Source organism: Ceratotherium simum, chromosome 18 (assembly GCF_057802395.1).
Source record: "Ceratotherium simum simum isolate JZ-2026a chromosome 18, ASM5780239v1, whole genome shotgun sequence".
NCBI lineage: Eukaryota > Metazoa > Chordata > Mammalia > Perissodactyla > Rhinocerotidae > Ceratotherium > Ceratotherium simum.
This window is the reverse complement of record NC_141917.1, coordinates 30,359,553-30,381,063: the sequence shown is the minus strand read 5'-3', so window position 1 is coordinate 30,381,063 and position 21,511 is coordinate 30,359,553. Positions and strand designations below refer to the sequence as shown.

At 32.3% G+C, this 21,511-nt stretch overlaps 1 protein-coding gene across 3 annotated transcripts in view; it reads right to left on the bottom strand.

Moving 5' to 3' along the window:
- NIPBL (NIPBL cohesin loading factor) overlaps positions 1-21,511 on the bottom strand; it is a 189,759-nt gene that overhangs the window by 83,579 nt on the left and 84,669 nt on the right. For all 3 annotated transcript variants that reach the window (XM_087443205.1, XM_004422744.3, XM_014781592.2), the window contains exons 5-10: positions 20,865-20,964; positions 20,152-20,303; positions 14,239-14,399; positions 13,205-13,301; positions 8,697-9,323; positions 1,054-2,682 (exon numbers count right to left, since the gene is read on the bottom strand). In XM_087443205.1, the coding sequence (XP_087299331.1) occupies positions 1,054-2,682; positions 8,697-9,323; positions 13,205-13,301; positions 14,239-14,399; positions 20,152-20,303; positions 20,865-20,964 (2,766 nt within the window). The remainder of the gene's footprint in view (positions 1-1,053; positions 2,683-8,696; positions 9,324-13,204; positions 13,302-14,238; positions 14,400-20,151; positions 20,304-20,864; positions 20,965-21,511) is intronic.

Genomic DNA, 21,511 nt, shown 5'->3' with positions numbered 1-21,511 from the left:
GGTCAGTGACTATCATATTGGACAGCACAATTCTAGAGTTTCATATATTTGTTTATAAGTAAATATAAATCTAAGTTCTTAATGAACCTCCTTCACAGAATGAGAACTTAAAAATCAAACTTTCACCTCTATTGCCTTAAAAAATATATCTCAATCTATATTGTATGGGCTAAATAAGTCTTGCTACACAGCAATATCCAACTATATACATATTAATAGTAGTATACAAAGGAACACAAAATTATATTTTCTGCACAAATGGCCACTGTATTTTCAGCACTTAAGACTTTTCCCCCCTGGAAATACTAATCAAGTAATGAGAGAATTAAACTCAGCAACCACGCCAAAAAAAAATAACACCAAAAAACCTCACAAACTAATGATTTAACCCAATTTAAGAGGTAGATATCATTCCCTATTACTTTCCCACAGAAAAGGGCAAAACTATATATTTTTAAAAATATTTGTAACTAACCACCTCCCCCACAAAAAGGGGAAATAACCTTTTATATAACTTTCTAAACTATACAAATTCAAACTATTTATTAATAATTAACTTAGAGATAGGTCTGTAAGAAAACAGTATTATGAGACACGTAAAAGAATTTATAATATTGATTTTTGCATACACATATAGCTTTACTGAGATGTTATAAATTAAAATTCAGTCAGTCACCTCACTATAAAATGGAATATCTCTACAGTCAAAATAACTTTTTAGAAAGTTGTTAAATACATCCATTCTCATCATTCAATTGATTAACAAGCAACTTTCAAAAATACTTGAAATAACTAAATAGCAAAAGAATTTATCTCTGTGTATTGAATAGCAAAAATCACTACTGTGAGTAGTTCAAGCAGGGGTGAGAGAAAACTTTCACTGAGAACTTATCTATATTACTGAAAACAATTCACTACTGTTTTATATAAATGTTATATTTTCATGTAGTAGTGTTTCAATTTTGTAAATTTCCATTTTTTTATCCTTAGTAACCCTAACATCTAAAAGAAAATTGATTAGAATACAAATGACATCAGTATAAGTATTCTTACCTTTATTTGACTTTGATGGTTTATTCTTGATAGGTTTAAGGGAACTTCTTGATTTATCCTCTCTATCCTTAATAAGTTTCTGAACATCATCCAAAGACAGTTTTTGCAGGACAACTACAGGCTTAGCTCCTTTATTTAGATCTTCAACTAATCCCATTTTTTCTACTTTGTCTTTCTGCTCTCCTTTCATTTCCATTTTCTTTGTCTCCTGAGTAATATTGCCATCTTTATCCCTCTTGATTTTTGGAATGACAAAATTTTTCAATGCACCAGACCTGCCCCCCAACAAATAACTTGGAAATTCTGCCTTATTATCAAGGTGCGCTTTATTACTGTCTACTTTACTCCTGTTACCCTCTGTCCTTTTGTCATCTTTACTATTTGGTGATTTAAAACCAGGCTTATCAGGTCTTGATTTATTAGGATCACCTGGTTTAACACGAGGACTGTCAGGCCTTGATTTTTGCTCCCCGGAAGATGGTCTTTCCCTTGAGTCCCCTGATTCATGTCTGTGTTTTCTTTCTAGTTTATCAGGTTTTGAACCATCAGATTTAATGCCATGTTCATTTCTACTAGAGGATCTCAATGTTTCTGGTCTTCGAACCCTAGACTGATCCCCCCGATGTCGTTCTGATTCACTCCTGTCATCTGATTTTTGTTTACTATCATGGTCACGTCTTAGGGACTCAGAAATAGATCGCCCATCAGGTCTCTGCTTTAAGGCTTCAGCTCGTTCTGATTTTAACCGAGGTGAATCAGACTTAATATCCTGTTTATGTTTAGACACTTCAGGTTTTTTCTCTGTTGATGGCTTTCCAGAATCCCTCCTATTTTCATGCCTATGTTTTGGTGTTTCAGGCCGACCTTCATTTTTTTGCTTTGGAGTTTCAGGTCGGCCCTCACCTTTCTGCTTTGGAGTCTCAGGCCGTCCATCGCCCTTTTGTTTTGGGGTTTCAGGACGCCCATCACTCTTTTGTTTTGGAGTTTCAGGCCGGCTTTCACCCTTTTGCTGCTTTGGGGTTTCAGGTCTTGACTTTGTTGTTTCTGATCTGCCATTATTTTGTTTGTTGTCATTTGGTTTTGTGTCAGACAGTCTATTTTCACTCTGTTTAGGCTCGGCTGTGGTGTTCTCAATTTGTTTGGATTCGGTAGTTCTGCTCTCATTCTGCTTAGGTTCTTCTGTTTGTGTCTCAACTTTAGTTTCTACCTTACTTTCACTTGACTTTGTCTCCACCAATCTGTTTTCATTTGGTTTAGATTCTGCCAATTTACTTTCATTTTGTTTCATTTCACTCTTTGAAAGCTCAGGATCAGACTTTTTTTTAGGAGTCTCAGGATGGTTTTCTGGTGTAGATTTAAGATTTCCAATGATATCTTCCTGAAGAACAGAAATAGGTGCATCATTACACTGTTTGATTTCTTCAGGCTTTTTTATGGAGTCTGAATCCTGAGTTATAGAAGCCTGAGAGTCCACTCTTCCTGCCTGATGAAGATCAATGCTAACCATTAATGCTGGCCTTGACCCATTTCCCGTAGAACCCGTCTCCTGAGAAGCTGGTCTATTACCTCCTGTAGCACCCCCAGCCTCCTGTGGGTAAGAATCTTGTTTTCTTTTTTTCAAAGGCTTATCTGAAATTTAAAGATAAATATTCATATCAGTAATAGACATATATTCTTATCTTATTAAAAACCATATGGACTTTGACTATTTTTTAAGTCACAATGTTTTTTTAAATGTGGTGAATGCAAATGTCAATATGCATATATAAAACAGTAGGCATGAATGACATAATACTTCTAAACCAAGGAGACAGTCACGCTTGCTGTACCTCAATAAATATTAGTGACTATAGTAAAAAGAATTTAACAGCATACTTGTAGAGTATATACATAAGCCAAGAATATAAAATAAATAGAACTTATAATACACTTAATACAAACATATATTTATGTTTGTATATGTTAAAGATAAACCAGATTCTTATATAAGAATAAAGCAACCAGTTATAAATTATATATTCTTATTTAAGATCATTTTAACCATTAACCAAAAACTATACAGAACCTCAAATCTGCCAACATACTAAATTGGAAACAGAGGCTTTTACTACACGTAAGAAAAGTATGGAAAAGAATAAAACTCAAAAGAAAATGAAATCGTGCTACTGAAAAAGAGGTAAACGAGGAGAGTAAGACAAAAAAATGAATTTAAAATAGTTTGTCGTTAACCTTTGATCCAGGACTCAAATTCTTCAAAGTGTCAACAGCACAAATGGAATTTAAAAGCTAACACACAGTCAGAAGTATATTTAAAATAAGAAAACACATGTATTATAAATATAAAAATGAGAAGCATATAAAGATTTTTTTAGATAAATCCTTTCTTAACAACTTCCACTGAAGAAAAATGCTTTGGCTCTTCAACATAAAGTTCTAGGGGTCTATATATTGGCCTCAGTAAGAAATAATTTACAGTATTCTGAAATGTAAAGACAAAAGTACACACAAACACAAATCCACCACCACAATAAAATGTCAAGGTATTTTTAACAGCCATGTATTTCTGTGCATGATTCCACTTGACTCAAGAGGCTGCTAGGTCATTTTCTATAAACTGAATTTCCAGTTAGTTCTCAGGAATAGTTACATTATAGTACCTTGAAGTTTTGCCTACTTTAATATTTACTTGCTGAATTATCTGGCTATGATTTAAAAGTCATTTTTAATCATTTTTACAGGAGAACCTCCAGATTCTCTTGTAAAAATCATTAATGAGGTATAATATCATTTAAGGAAAACAGTATCACAAGATTAAAAGTCATACTGACCACTAAAAAACAGCCTCTTATAGTTAGGAAACAAAGTTCTGAAAAAAAATTTTTAATGGTAATGCTGCTTTTATATACCAGAGTTACATCATTTTGTTTTCAAAGTGGGAAACAGTTCACTCAAGCTTAAAATCTAATCAATTACTAAAATTTACTTCAGATATTTGCCAGTAATTTTTTTATAGAACTAAGTCATTCTGTATCTTCAGTTATTCAGAAGTCTAATCTAATGATCACATATGCTCCATTTGTAAAACAACCACAAGATAATAATAATAAAGTATATTATCATTAGACTGTTTTCCCTAGTTAAAACTAACCTGGTAAGAACTTAATATGAAGCATTCTGCATCAATACCTAGGAAAAAAATCACTCAGAAAAAAAAAAAAAATCACTGAATTTATGTTTACAGAATTTTATTTTTGAATGTTCTGCCACACAAAATAATCTTTATATCTTGCCATAGAGCACATGAAATAATTATTACCTCATAAATAAGATGCTTTATCACCTTATACTTATCCCTTAAACCTTTATGACAAGAATCTAGAGATTTAAATAGTATAATCTAATCCAAGATTTTTATATTTTTCAATGAAATTATGCTTTGAGAAAGTCATTAAATGGTAACCTAAGCACACTTAAGAACTACAATGACATAGATGTCAGGCACCTGAAGATTTCTCTTAAGAAATCGTGGCTCATACTTTTATCAATATGAGCAATCTGTCTTTCAGAAAAACATTAAAATATCTTGAAGGCTCAATTTTAAAGGATTACAAAATACTTAAGAGTTTATAGATCATTAACTTCATTCCAATTTATCTTTCATGGTTAAAATGTAAATTTAGCCAACAGTTTAATTTCAAAGAAATTTTCATGTTTGATTTAGTTATCTTAAACTACAGATGCAATGATTTATAATAAAAACGTATGAAAGCACATGTACATGAGTAATATTTTAAGATTAGGAAAGATCTTAATAATTTTTTCCACTATGCATAAAATATTGCTAAATACAAAGTTTTAATTTTTCAACTATTGAAAAGTACTTCACCTCTTCTGTAAAACTCGGAAAAATTCCATTACTGCTACAAGGATTCTTGGACATGTTAAGAGCACGTAGGTTCTGATTCACTTGATCTGATTCAGTTCCACCATGAACTTATTCCTATAAAGTGGTTCTGAATCTGCACAGGTCACTTCTGTCTATTGACTTGTTATCAGTCTTCATTACATCGTAACTTTCACCTAATGGTGGAAAGCCATCTCTATGAAGAATAATTTTAAAATCTGGGACACTGATTACCTTTAAGCCCTCTTTAGCATTGGGAACCATAAGATTAGCTATCAGAATGCACATATTCCTGAAGAAAATACATACAAAAAGATATAATTTCAAAACCAACAATACTTATAATCCAGATGCTGATATTCTGAAAATAAAATCCAGCCTTTAGAGACATTCTGAACTCGATTATGCTTATAAGAAATAAACTATATCACCTGCTTAAATTTACTACAAGTGATAACTGAAAACACTTAGCAAAAAGCACAACAATTGTATACACAGTAGCCAATTATGAAAAAAGAAAACATCCTGTCCCTAAACCACAGTACAGGCTAAGTGGTTAATTGTCCTATTCCTCTCCAAAATCCCAGTCTCTTATTCCAAATGACAGGTAATAATTTACTTCTTATAAAGGTTACAGTGTAAGAATACTGTACATTATTAAAAAAAATTAGTGAAGCTAGGCCATTCCTTATACTTGCTAACATGGAAAGTGGACCGTGGGAAAAGATGAAATAGGTGAAGATGAACAAAGACACCCCCTCTTTGACAAAAGAAAGCAGGAATTTTCAGCACATGAACAAGATATTAATGTCTATAATAGGTCATCCCAGAAGCAAAGATAAATAGCCTTTTAAAATTAATTTATGTAATTACAGATGTTAAAAGTATGAGCAAAAGATTGAGAAAAAGGTCCTTTAGGAATATTATAAAATATTAGGTTACAGAGAGTTAACCTATCAGTGTATATAAAACTATCCAAAGAAGGGAGAACAGGCCAAAGGGACATAAATATCTAGCAGCCAGAAAAGTGTCTTCTATTGTGGAACAGAGGTACATAGGTTCTACCACAGCCTAGGTAAAATACTTCTTAAAAGTACTCTAATTCCTTTTCTTAAATTTCATAATTATTAAACAACCATGTCTGCTGAACTTTCTAATCTTATTTACAAAGTATAGCTTTTTGATTTCTGGTCTATTGAAGGGAATGCTTCTCTCACAACAAATGAATATAATGGGAAACAAGCTCAGACCCTAGAGCAGAGCTCTCAGTAAAACCATGTAGACCAGACAAGTAGTCTTGTTTGCTCCTTACCACCACCAACACAATAGTTATAAAAAAGTTCTCAGTGCCAAGCCTTAGAATACAGTAAATATCAATTTTATAATTTAGTCCTAAAGATGTAGTGGTAACCAGCAATAAATTCATTTCAAATAATTTTTCATCTCTCAAGGGCTGACTGTGAAACTACCACGTCAGAAAATTTTGCTTTTATTTATGACCTCACCTATAATCTTGGAGCAATACAGCAAACATTTAATCTTTCCAAAATCTCAAGATAACTGCTTATATATAAAACACTATCCCATCACACAATGCAGAAACTGAATACAAAATGACAAGGTTCAAATCAAAGGTGTTAGATGGCACCTAAATTCCAAGTTTTCAAATAAAACTTTGAAATAATGGGAACATGGCTTTCAGAAAACAAGTAGGAAATGATAGCACTAATGAGGTCAGCAAAATCAACATGATAAATTTGGGAAAATACACATATTAAACCATCTAAATCAAACTAAAAATCAGATAGCTCCAGTGAACATTTTTTCCTCTAACCCTTATAGCACCAGAAACCTCTGTAAGTCAACTCTGCTCATTCAATTTTTCAATTACTTTTGCTATAGCCACACCATCACAGATTAGAGAGAAAAATGATTAGATAATTAAAAGTAAAAAACATATCACAAGTTTCTGAAATAACAGTACGCTGTTTGTTGATTTTGTTTTACTCTCTCAAAGAAAAGTTAGTAGTCTAAAACAAATTTGCTAGTGTGCAATTAGCCCTATTTACTACCCCTATTTTCATTCAGTTTTGAAAAGTAAAAACTCTGGTTTCAACAAATATGCTACAATAAAATTTCAGGAAAGTAAAAAAAAAAATTCACCTTTCCTCTGTCCTACTAACAATTAAAAAAATCATTTAAAAAATTACATTCCTTTTTAAGAACACAATTTTCCAAAACGCAGATTAAAATGTCATGCAAAAATTCAGTTCTCAAGGCAACTAAAATTTCTTGGTCAAGAAATTACAATTTTAGGTTTCTTGCAAAACTGTCACAGGATTCAGGAGTTTGGGGTTGGTTAATATTATCAAGAGAAGCTGAATAATACTGCTCTCTTCATTTGTTTTTTTTTAAGAGGTTAGAGGAGTAGATATATTTTGGAACCCATATAATTATTTATTTCCTGAATGCCACACTATTAAGCAAAGAGAAAAAAAAACACCACCACTTTATTTCATCCTTAATATTGATTTACTAGTTTAAAAAACCACAAAACCCAGCTCCCTAGCTAATAAAACGAAGACTACTAGCAATCTCTTTAATTTGCATCTATTGGTGATTTATGCACTACGCAAACACTGTAGTACAAGAATTACTAAATACAGTCTATTTTTTCAATAACGTTAAAAAGAGCCATCATGATAGGAAAGATAACATGAATCTTCAGCATGTTTCTTAGCGTAGGAACACAACTATCTAGAAATGATCCTGTAACATATGAATAAGATCATATATAAAAATGAGCCCAACAGAAAGAAGTTTAGTCTTATAATTATTAAAAAGGAAATATGAGAACTGTAAACCAATCTAGAATATTTAACTATAAAATTAAATCATAAGGTATGATTTGATTTGGATAGTGAAATGTGTATATGTATCTGTAAAGACATCAAATTCATAAATTACTAATTTCACTCACTGATTCATCAGTCTCACTTAAAATTTTCAAGAGATTTTGTACACAGTTTTCACCCCAAATAATCAAGAACTTAATAGGGACTTAGTTTTATTTGCTTATAATATCATATAAAGCATGAAAAAAGCCCATAAACTCATGGAACAAGTGTCTTGAAACTCTATCCTAATATACTAGCCAGACAAAAGGGAACACAACTGTATTCACCCATAAAAGATCCTTGATCCTCAAGGTTTGCTATTTAGTATTAACTTAAAATTTTTTCCATAATTTTTTTACTAAAAAAAAAAAAAATCACATTATTAAGAAGCAGTAGGATTAGAAACCAAGTGAAAAATCTAATTGCATTCATAAGCATACACACAAACTTTTCTTAAATACTAATTCAAAATAATTCTGTAGCAGTTAATTTTGTCTTGGCAGAAAAAAGGTGAGGATGCAAAACTACATTAACACAACTTGTAGAAAATGCATGTGATACAGAAATTTTCGCTAATGTTCGTTTTAACAGATAAGCTCAGATAAAATCGCTTGGTACATACCAGGTGATAAACTTGTGATACAGAATTACCAAATCTCAGATAGTTGTTTCAGATAAAAAATGAAATTAAGAATTTAACTTCTGAGATATGAGCATTAGTAATAAAACTATAATTGAGGACAAAGAATTATGAGAAAAAAGAGTAACTTAAAAAAACTTTTTTGACATTATAATTACATACTTTCCCAGAGTATCAAGTGGTAGTAAAGAGATTATTTTACCTTTATCTTGAACTTCTTTTGAAAAGCGCTCTCTTTCAATAGCTGATTCTCTCTCTATTCGCTCAATTTCAGCCAATGCATCCAATTCCACTTCATCATATATAGGTCCCTGTTGTGATACCTGTTGCTGATTCTGCACCACAGAAGTCTGGGGCTGTTTTGTAGCAAGTGAAGTGTTCTGTTGTAAAACAGGCACTTGATTTGCTGGAAGGAATGCTGTTTGTTCTTGCTGCGACAAACACTGAGCAGCATTTAGTGGGCGGTTTACATCCTGTGGAGTAATGGGTGTTTTTGAAGTCTGTCCTGGGTACTGCACATTAAAAGGAATATCATTTTCTGAAACATTGCTATTTTCCATACCAGAAAGCATATCCTCTTGCTGGTCCATGTCTGAAGACCTTACACGAGAAAGTCTTAATGTAAGTTTAGTAGAGTCCTTGGATGGAGAACTAATGATATCATACATTGCAGCTTTCTCACTCTGGTCTTTTTCATCCTTGCCTACTTTCATTTTCTTTTGTTTCTTTTGTTTTCTTTCTGGAGAATCTAGCAAGATGTCTGGTGGAACCTCTCGAGGTGATGAACAAGGTAGAGACTGAGATTGTAGGATTAAAGGTGGTCTTGATCCTAGGAAAACAATTCAACAAGAATGAACCGTTGTGCTAGTTTTACCTTTTCTTACACTCTTAGAGAAATATTAAGTAAGTGACAATATCATAATGCTAGAAAAAATATTAAGAAATTATCTAATCTAAGCTACTTATTTATAAAATACAAAAAGAAAGCCTCAAGACTTGTCCCCTAGGGTTGTTTTTTTTTTGTTTTTTTTTGTTTTTTTTTGTTTTTTTTTTTTTTGCTGAGGAAGAGTTGCCCTGAGCTAACATCTGTTGCCAATCTTCCTCTTTTTGCTTGAGGAAGATTCGCCCTGAGCTAACATCCATGCCAATATTCCTCTATTTTGTATGTGGGTCACCGCCACAGCATGGCTGCCAAAGAGGAGTGTAGGTCCACACCCAGGAACTGAATGCAGGATGCTGAAGCAGAGCATGCCAAACTTGACCACTATGCCACACAGGCAGCCCATCCCTAGAGTTTTTCATCTTGCTGGTAGATGATCCTAGTTTGAATTGAAGTATGAGTATTCCATCTTTAGACTAGTATTATATGTGTGTCTATAAAATATAAATACTTAGCTTGAAAATGGCAAAAGAACTCATTGTTTCTAAAGATGATACAACATAAATATTTTAGGCATGATGATCTCTATTCTTTGATTGATTATCTGGGGAAACTGACATATCTAAAGTAAGAATAAGCCTGTCAAATTACAGAAAAATAACAAATTAATCCTAGAGACCACACTCACATGAATACTTACTGGTCTAAGAAAAAGAAAGTGGAGAAAAATTACAAATATTAGATTCTTCATTTACTTCACAAACTTAGGGTAAAGTACTGATTTATATATTTACATTGTCTTCTCTTTCTCCCTCCACTTAACATCATTTACATACTCTCTTCGGTTTGCTAATCCTCCTTTTATTAGAAAAATATACAAGTCAAGCAAATTTCAAGGCTCAAAAAAGTATCTTCAGCCTAGATCCCATTAAATTAACCAATGCTATATGATACAAGAAAGTGTTAAAATACGCTAATCAAATGGAAAAATTCTCGTAGTTAACAAAGCTATTAAATGAGGGAAAATAGCATCAATATGCTTCAGAAATAAAAGGATAATTGTATCTGAATAATGTATGCAACGCACTTCTTGCCATTAGACTATTTATAAAGTTTACAAACCCATGGGAAATTATAAAAATCAGTCAAGATGAAATTGCTTTATAGAAAGAACTTACGCCTAGACTTGTCTTAAATTAAGGTTTCAGTGTTTAAAAAAAAAAAAATATATATATATGTGATTTTCCCATGATACATAAATCTGTACTTTCAGTTAGCAATGTTAATATATTTAAAGTATGATATATAAAAAAATAACTTTTTAGAGAACACATCGATAGGATAAAATAAATTGCTATTGGAGCAATTTACTACAAACGTTAAAATCTGAAGTTATATCAATAGATTGTATTTTTAGATGAAGCTTATATAGGACATTAAAAAGAAATGAAACTAACATTTCTGGACCATTTATTTTGTGCCAGTGCTTGTGCAACGTGCTTTGCACATCAATTAATTTAATTAATTTACAACAATCTTGATGAGTATTATTGCTATTTTGCAGAAAGGAACATGAAGCTTACAGAGGTTAAGAACTTTGCCCAAGGCTATATAGCTAGCAAACCTGAAAAATTTAAACCCAGATTCGTCTAACATCTAAATTATACTATATATACTATAATACATATGTATTTAAAATTTATGTAGCAAATTATATATACTTTAGAACAAACTTCAAATTCCAACAATTCACCTAAAAATCAAATTAGACTAACTGGTGATATATTCAACCTTTAAAACTAGCTGGAAAACAACTTCATGAACAGAAGTAGAGGCTTCTGATGAATACAGTCATATGCTGCAGAAAGACATTTCAGTCAATGACAAACCACATATACAAAGGTGATCCCATGAGATGAGTACCATATAGCCTAGATATGTAGTAGGCTATACTATCTAGGTTTGTGTAACTACACTCTGTGACGTTCACACAACGATGAAATCACCCAGTGACGCAATTCTCAGAACATATTCCCGTCATTAAGTGATGCATGACTGTGAGGCTGAGGTTATTTGTTCTCAAGTTTTCTCTTTCTATCTAAAGTTATCTATCCATCCACCCATCCCACCAAGCTCAAGAATTAGAGGAAAAATGGGCTGGTTATCTAGATCAACCAGCTATCTCACTGTTATTTCTTCTTGGCAGTCTGAATAACTTCTCACCCTGACAATACTTGTGAGATATGTACCTCACTTCAACACCTAACCTACAAAATAGAGTTACCCTGGAAGTGGCTTACTCTTTCAGAAGCTGGGTTATTTTTATCCCTGAATATTCACAGAATTATAGAATTAGAATGGTTCATAAAAGATCAACTTTCATTTCATGAAGAATGTCTCTGATCAAACAGTCAGAACACAATCTGTGAAAAAAATATCTTTACAATAAAAGGCAGACCAGTCCATGTGTCAGATGGCTATAATTAGAAATTCTCATGGATAGAGAAAATTTATTATCAGCTTATATTACAATTAATTAAAAGCTAATTCTTTAAAGTGGAGTATAATATTCTCTTGCAACAAACTCTGATAATTCAAATTATCAGACTTTAATTTTAAGTATTTTAAAAAATAGCCCAAACTTGGACTTAAATTCATAGTTTTGTGAATCTATTATACATAGAAGGCCACACAAGGTTCTTTGGGAATTTGAAGAGGAAACAGAATAAAATTCATGTCCATAAGATAGTAAAGGATAGGGCCGGCCCTGCGGCTTAGCGGTTGGGCGCGCGCGCTCCGCTGCTGGCGGCCCGGGTTGGGATCCCGGGTGTGCGCCGGCGCACCACTTCTCCGGCCATGCTGAGGCCGCGTCCCACATGTAGCAGCTGGAAGGATGTGCGGCTATGACATACAACTATCTACTGGGGCTTTGGGGGAAAAATAAATAAATAAATTAAAAAAAAAAAAAAAAAAGATAGTACAGGATAAGTTATTAGAAAAAATATAAACTAACAGTTTGAGGAAATTAGGGGAAGGTCAACGGAAGATGACCCATTTAACTAGAACTTAAAGAATAGACAGGATTTTAATAAGCACAAATGAAAGTAGATGTAAGAGATTTAGGGAGGTGATATACAACAGGCCAGATTTTGATAAATGACTACATAAGAAGTGAGAGAAGACTAAGATGATTTAGGACTGGAATAGCATCAAGAGAAATAGGAATGGCAGAAAGAACAGTGAGAACATTTTGAACATGAATTTGAAATACCAGCTAGATATAAGGAAGTTTTGTCTGGAAACGAAAAATTATAATTTGGGAGACAGGACTGGAGTTAAAGATACTTATTTGGGAGTCTTGTTCACAAAAGCAATCAATGCTGTTACCAAAACTGAGTAAAACAGCCAAGGAAAAAAGTACAGTGGAAGATAAAAAGTCTAATGATAGAAATATTAAGAAATGAGAGAGCAAGGAGAAGAGCTAATGAAGAAAAAAAATCAATGAAAGAAGTAGGAGGAAAACAAGTGGACTCAATATAAAATAAGATTTTTTGAGGGAGTGGAGGATAGGGAAAGCTGATCAATAATTTCAAATGTTTCAGAGAGGTTAAGAAGGTTGTAGTTTGAAAAAACCATTGGATTTATCAGTGAGAAAGATATTATATACATCTGAAAATACTATCAATAGTTTACAGGAATAAGCACAGGTTTTTTCCCACAATAAATGAAAAATAATAGAGAATAGTTTTTGGTATCCACAATAAGAATTCTGAGTTCTTTACTCAACTTGAAATATGAAATGCTGAAGGATATTTTAGTTAAAATAATACCTTTAGGAGTTCCATCACTTCCAGCAGGGGAGCATACTGGCTGCGGAGACCTCAAGGGGAAAGATGCAGCATTCCTCATTGTTGAAGAATCTCCATCCTAAGAATAGAGTATAAAATTTATATTTTGAAGGAAAGGGGAGGCTTTATAGAAATCTTTAAGAGAACCAATAAAAGACATAAATTACTGACAGGTAAAGTGTTGGTATTCAAAAGCATAATTCTTCTGCACTTTCCTGTTTTCTTCATGGTATATCATAGAAGAATTGAAATTGTATCCAAAAGAATCAACAGCCTAAGCATGGCAATGAATAAGAAAATTGGTATTACTAGTATGCTCCATTTTTGTTTGCCATTTTCTACCAAAGGAGCTGTGAACACACTACCAGACTGTAAATGTTATGAGGGCAGAGTCCAACATCATCTCTGTTATCCCTAGATACATGTAACTTATGTGATAATACTACTAAACCATTAACAAGACAAATTTTCACTATGTGGACTATTTTAATAACATCGAAGCAACATTAAATTTCAGGGAAAAAAGTTTTTCACAAGTCTTAGAGAGGGTAAAAGAGCTGAGTATTAATAAATACAGGTTCATTATTAATAAGACAACATTTTTGTGTGAGCAAGTATTTAAAAATGAAATTATATTTCATTAAGAATGTAAACCTCTAGAGCAGGGGTTGGCAAACTTTTTCCATAAAGCAATAGATAATAAATATTTTAGGCTTTGTGGGCCACACACAGTTTCTGTCACATAATGTTCTTTGTTGTTGTTGTTTTAAAACTCTTTAAAAATGTAAAAACCATTCTTAGTTTGTGGGTCAGACTACTATGGTCACTTTACCAACCCCGCTCTAGACTAAGCTCTGTGGGTACAGGAACCACATTGTTCATAGCTAGATTCTCAGACTTAGTATAATCCTTGACATACAATAGATATCCTTTAAATCGTGGAACTGAAATACTAGGTTATGACACAAGTATTAGAACTATTTTATTACCTTAATGATAACTAACATATTACATACGTCACTACTTAGCCTGTGCACCATGTGTAGGTAGTCGTCACTTGAGCCATGTCTAGGATTATCAGCATGATGATTAGCTGAATTGCCAGACAACGGACCAGAAACTTTATTATCATGTATGTTTCTCAAACCACCTGCAACAATGGGACTTGATACCGATGCTGAAATTAATAAGAATAATAATAAAAAAAGCTTTATAAAAATAAACTGTTAAAATTCTTGGAAGACAATAATTGTTTACAAGTATTTTAAACATACAGAAATTAGAGAGAATAATATAACAAGCACTCATGTACTAACTATCCAGAGCTTGATCAAATCTTAACACTGTGTCACATGTCATTTAGACCTATTTTTGAAAAGAAGTAAAAAAGAAGTAAAACATTAGACATGGTTGAACCTCCCCATATTTCTGCATATTCCGCTCCTCCATCCCCCGCCCCTTACTCCCTAAAAGTAACTGCCATATTGAATTTAGAGTTCACTCTACCTACATCTTTGTACCTTTGCTACAAGGAAATATATTCCTAAATAATAACATAGCACTGTTTGGCATATTATAACTTTATGTAAATGGTATATGATTTATATGTATATATCCTTCTATAACTTGCTTTTCAGTTCAACATTACATTGAAATTTCTCCACTTATATATATGTAGTTTTAAATCTATTTATTTTAAATAAATAATTAGATATATTTTGCTGTATAACGTACACAATTTATCCATTCTATATTATTTAGATGGCTTCAATATTTTTGCTGTCATAAACAATGCTATAATGTATATTCTTGTACACAACTTTTTTTTTTGTGAGCCCTGAGCTAACATCCTGCCTATCTTCCTCTACTTTATATGGGACGCTGCAACAGCATGGCTTGACAAGTGGTGTGTTGGCGCGTGCGCGGGATCTGAACTTGCGAACCCCGGGCCGCCAAAGTGGAGCACGCACACTTAACCGCTACGCCACGGGGCCGGCCCCTGTACACAACTTTTTTACAAATGTGTCTAGGTGTGAAACTGCTGGATACATCCACTTTTAACCTTTACTAAATATTAACAAATAGCTTTCCAAATTACTTATGTCCATTTGTACTCCACTAGTAGTGCGAGTTCCCACTGCTCTACTTCCTTGCCAACAATTTTTGTCAAGCTAAGGATGGGAAGATTGTCACTTTAATTTCTATTTCCTTGATTAATAGTGAAGCCAAGCATTTTTTCATGCATATTGGCCATTCAGATTCCCTCCTGAACACAAAATCATAAAAAGATAGTCTCTTATATTTTCTTTTAAAAGTTTTACTTAGGTCTTAATCCATGTAAAATTAATTTTCATGTGTATTGTGAGATAGGAATCCAATTTTATTTTTCCCTATGGATAACTAATTGTCTCAGCACCATTTATTAAAGAAACCATTCTTTCCCCATTGAGATATAATACCATATGTATCAAGTTTCCACTTGTTCATGGGTATGTTCCCAGGCTCTTTCTCAAATTCCACTTCACCATGTTCTACTCATCCATGCCTGCACCAATATTACAATAAGTCTTAATTCCTGTTAGATCGAGCTTCTACATCTCATTCCATTTCAAAATCATCTTGCCTATTCTTGGACTTTTATTCTTCCATATGAATTTTTAGAAGCAGCATAAGTTGCATAAAAACTCTGCTTGGGATTTTTATTCATATTGTATTTAATTTATAGATTTGGAGAAAATTCCAATCTTTACCCTATTGAGTCTTTCCATTTATGAAGATGGCATAAGTCTTCATTTTCTTAGATTTTCTTTTATCTCTTTCAAAAGTTTTATAATTTTCTCCACAAAGGTCTTCTACATTGTTAAATTTATTCCTAGGTATCTTATGGTTTTCCTTGAAATTTTTAATGTTATTTAAAAAGATTATACTCATAATTGCTTCTTTTAGGTGTATAAAAATGCAATTAATTTCATTATAACGATCTTGTAACTGTGTGGAATGTTTTCATTAATTCTATTACCTTGTCTGCATCTTCCCTTAGATTTTCTATGAAAACAATCATATCACGTGAAAATGACACTTTTTGTTTCTTCCTTTTCAATAATCACATATATATTTTACGCCTATCTTCCTGTATTGACTAAGACACCCACTACTACACTAAATAAAAGCGGTGATTACAGGCATTCATGTCCTATCCTTGATTTCAAGTGGAATGTTTCTAAATTTTCACTACTAGGTGATAGCCTTTATCAGGATAAAGCTGCACCAGTCTACTCTCATTCAGTGAATCATTTATCAATCATGAATGGAAGCTGAATTATTTATTTGTTTGTTTATTTATTTTTGGTGAGGAAGATCAGCCCTGAGCTAACATCCATGCCAATCCTCCTTTTTGTGCCGAGGAAGACTGGCCCTGGGCTAACAACTGTGCCCATCTTCCTCCACTTTATATGGGACGCCGCCATAGCACGGCCTGACAAGCGGTGCATGGGTGCGTGCCTGGGATTTGAAGCTGGGCTGCCAGCAGCAGAGCACTCGCACTTAACTGCTAAACCACAGGACCGGCCCCGAAGCTGAATTTTTCTGAATGCTCTTTTTCATCTGTTAAAGGGCTCACAGGATCCTCATCCTCTTTCTCTGAATTATATTAGTTGTCTAATACTCATCAATCCGTGTATTCATGATATATATCCAATTTTATCATACAGATTGATAACACCACATATTTGGTTTGGTAATATTTATTTAGAAACTTTGTTTCCATGTTCATAGATGAGAATTGGTTTATAATTTTCCTTTCTCATACTTTCCTCACCTCACCTGATTTCAGTATCCAGATTATCTAACTCTATAGAATGAACTGGGAGAGTGCTGACGTTTTTCTTTTGTCCAGAATGTTTTAAAATTAGAATATCTCTTCCTTGAATGCTTGGTAGAACTTGCGGATAAAACTGTCTGAGCATGTTTTATCCCCTCCCCTCCTTTTAAGGAAGATAAATTAGAACTACTGAGGGAGGAATATGCATTTTAAATTATGATAGACATTGTCAAACTGCTCCCTAAAAAGGTTGTACCAATTTATATCTCTATGAAGACTGTAGGAAGTTCAAATTTCCCTGCACCCTTGTTGATACTAGGCATCATATAACCATAAAATGTTTACTAATCTGATATAAAATTTTATTTCATTTTGATTCTTATCTCTTTAACTGCGAGTCAGGTTGACCATATTTTCAAATACGTATTCCACTTTTTCAGTAAATTGTTTGTTTACTTCTTTAGTCTATTTTTATATTATTCTTATCGATCTATATAAGATCTTGCAATATTAAAAATTGATACTTGGTAACAAATTTTGAAATGTTTTTTCCCTATATTTACTTGTCCTTATTTATGTTCTCTCCTCTTATACAGAAATTTATAATTAATTTGTTTTTTTCATTTCTGGAATCCAGGTTTTAAGTCTGCTTAGAAATAAGGCCTTCTCGACTCTAAGATTACCAAAAATTCACGTGTGTTTTCATCTTATAATTTTATGATTTAAAATACAAGCATGTAAACTGTTTATCTATCTAGAACATTTTTACTCTAGATGATCTAGAAATCCAACTAAAATTTCAAAATGCCTAGCCAATCAACCCAACATGACTTATTAAACAATCCATTTTTACATACTGATTTAAAAATGCCATCTTTAGAATGACAGAATTAGAAAATCACCATTTTCCAGTGTAAAAGCTGATGAAATAAGAATCATTATTGGATGCTAAATCCTTTAGGTAAAAGATTAATGGGAAACAGGATATTTACATGATCTCAAAGTATGACCCTACAGACTACTTACTAATTGCAAAGGAAAAAATATGTACTTTTACAAATAAGAGATGAAGTGGTCACCACCTAAACATCACTAATAATCAGAAGGCAGATCACATCATGTGCCTTCTGATGTGATGCCAAATAAAGTGCACAATATTACTTATCTAGTACTCTTGCCAAAAAATATTAACTAGAAAATAATAAAGCCTTTAAAGATAACTTCCAGTTGATAAGAAATATAGGGAATATATGAGCAAATTAAACAACACCATGAGGCAACACTCAAGTCTAGAATACGGGATTTTCTACAACAAAAGTAGGACAGACTCTTCAAAACAACAAAAATTACTGCCATGGGGACAAAAAGGTATGGGACTGTTTTAGAGTAAAAGAGACGAAAGAGATGTAAAAACCAAATGAAATAAACTAGATTAGAATCATGCTTTGAAAAGAAGAAAAAGGTTATGAAAGACATATTTGGGACAACTGGTGAAAACTGAATGTAGACTGGATATTAGATGATACCATAGAATTATTCTTAATTTTTTTAGGGGTGAATTATTACATTTGATGTTTATATAGGAGAACTTCCTTCTCAGCAGATGTATTTAAGGGCAAAGAGTCATGATGTCTGTTGGTGAAGGGGTTCACTGTGCCCATCTTTCAGCTTTTCTGTATGGCTAAAAACTTTATAATATAAAGTTGAAAAAAATGTTTTAAATATCACCTTTCACATACTCTAAATTCTGATATATATTTGCCTTATTTCTGGATTCTTTTCTGTCCCATTTACCTATCCATTTGTTCCTTACCACATTAAATTTTCTTATTTATAATAACTTTAATATCTGGGTGGGGCTAATCTGAGTAACATTTTCAGTTCCTCAAGTATCTGAGTACTTCCAAGAAATAACTCATTACTGAACAGAACCTCAAACTATATTTCTCTTTTTTGTGATTTCAACTTATTTTTTTGAAAAAGCTGGATTTATCTTGTTAAAAAACAATAATAATATTTACAGCAAAACTTTATGTTCTGTCCTACACATATTTACGTATATGTGGACATTTCCATAAGACACAAATGTGCTCTTTTAACATTTTTCCTCTTATTAATTACATTTAAAATGTTCCTCATATTTTCGTGTGTCAGAGTATACTAATACCTGACAAGTATCAAGAGCCTACATATATATATAGACTTACGTTCAGCACTCAAACTAAATTCCATAATTTTGGAGGAGTCCATTCCAAATGTATGATTTGCCTCCTAGTTTTTCTTTGATTTAGTGTAGGAAATAGTCCCAATCTAGTATTTCATCATTTAGCTTTGGGAAACCAGAAGTTGGCTGTTTGGATAGATGACTAAGCTAAAAGTTTATAAGTTAAAAAGTTTATAAATGAAGGAAGTTTTGACTCTAGGCATAATAAAAAATAAGAATACACATAGGAATTAACGACCAACTGCAAATGTTAAAAATTTGCTGTTAATTATGGGGGACAAAAATATGTTTGTTATATTACCTTTTGCACTTTTTGTTTTAAAATTTCTCAAAAAAATACAAATAAATTTATAGTATAAAATAAATAATTTAGTAGCCGTGACATACATCCCAAGGCAATATAATCTTAAAAAGACATCATATTATCAACATTTGACTTCAATGGAGAACTAGTAATCTAATCTCAGAAATTTTTGCATCTAAGATTATTCATTTTCCTCTACTAGTACTGTACCTATTTTATAGTAAATTTTTCACACTAAATATACTTTACCAATTAAAATGTAATTCTTCTTTGCCTTAGTGCTACTGTAAGAAGAAAGCCCAATTAAACAAGCAGTTTCTAATTTCATAACTATATATACTCAGTTGTATAATAACCTAATCCAAAGACTCAAATGGCACTATCCTTTTACCTCCCAAATGATCAATTTCCAGACGACACATGTAACGTTTTTAATGATTTCAGCCATATCTTAAAGAAATATTTACTGACAAATAAGTATACAGTGTAGTATTTTAGTTGGTGTTTTAAAAATTATAAAAAGAAAAAAGTGAATTTTCTTAGAATTACAGGCATTCTCTGTGAATAAACAACTTTCTTACCTTGCTGCATCTGTGGATGTGTTGTATAACTTGAAGGATGGGAATATGGCATGTATCCTGCAGGGCTTTGTGGGGCATATGGACTAGGCACTGGGCTATTTTGTTGTGGCATAAATCTGTTCCCAGAGCTTGTCTGTGGTGGCACAAACCGGCTAAAACCCAAATAAACAATGTCAGGAAATAAAACAAATACACTGTTCCTTGAAATTTCACTGTCATAAAATTCTCCAAACTCTAATATGTATGAAATAAAATCTATGCAAACAGAGACATTTTGAAAAATAGCCATTTAACGTACAAAAATCACTCACAATTCACAATTTCGAAGTTACACTAAACAGTTTGTAAAAACTGAGGTAATTCATTTATTTTATTTACATAAAAGTATCCACCTGTTAAAGGTATATAAAGCCATACTCCCTAAATTCTACTCTATAAATTTTCTTATTTATCTCAAACACATAGGTTATTTTAACACATTCTTTTGTTTGTATGAAATTAAGTTACTAAGATAGTAGTTACTTCAATTATATTACAGCATTTCCACATGTAGCATTTGAAGGCAAATGTTCATGTGTGTTACTATTTAAGGCTAAACACTTCAATTTTTTAACTACATATAATTCACCATTACCTAATGTATGTATACACTGTATATTCACAAGCATATTCACCACAGAAAACAATACTTAATAAAATGATATATCTATTACCTGGAGGGGCTATGTGAGATAGTGGTTTGTTGATAATTGGAAGATGCAGGACTACTGTGCATGGAATTCTGAGAAAGTTTATATTGAGACATCATCATTCCTATACAACACACAAAAATGGTAAATGTTATTTTCTTTTAATGGAAAAGTGTCCTTTAAATGATTTAAATCAATTGTTCTTTCACAAACATTCAAAAATTCTTTCTGTTTTCTTTTTTTGACCAATATGTTCATTTTGAAGAGCAAAATATAGAAACTGTAAATTTCAAGTACAACCAATTTTACCAAAACATTCTTTTACCATATAACTAATCCAAGACCAGAGATAAAGAGTTAATTTTTTTTTAAATTTTTTTTAAATTTTACTTTTATACTTAATGTCCTATCATTTAGCCTTAGAATTGAAAAGAACTTTTAGAAGTCACTTTATCTAACCTCTGACCAAATACTACACACTTCCTTTGTGTAGTTTTTTTATTACATGGAATACTTTATTACATACATCTCCTGTCCTTAGGAGCTTAATTTTACAGTGCTATTTGTTTTATTATGATTCAGACCTAGGTTTTAAAGAGTATTTTATTTAGGGGCCAAAGTTTGAGCTGCTGCAATTTCCATCTAAAAGTCTTTTGATGCAAAATGTAATT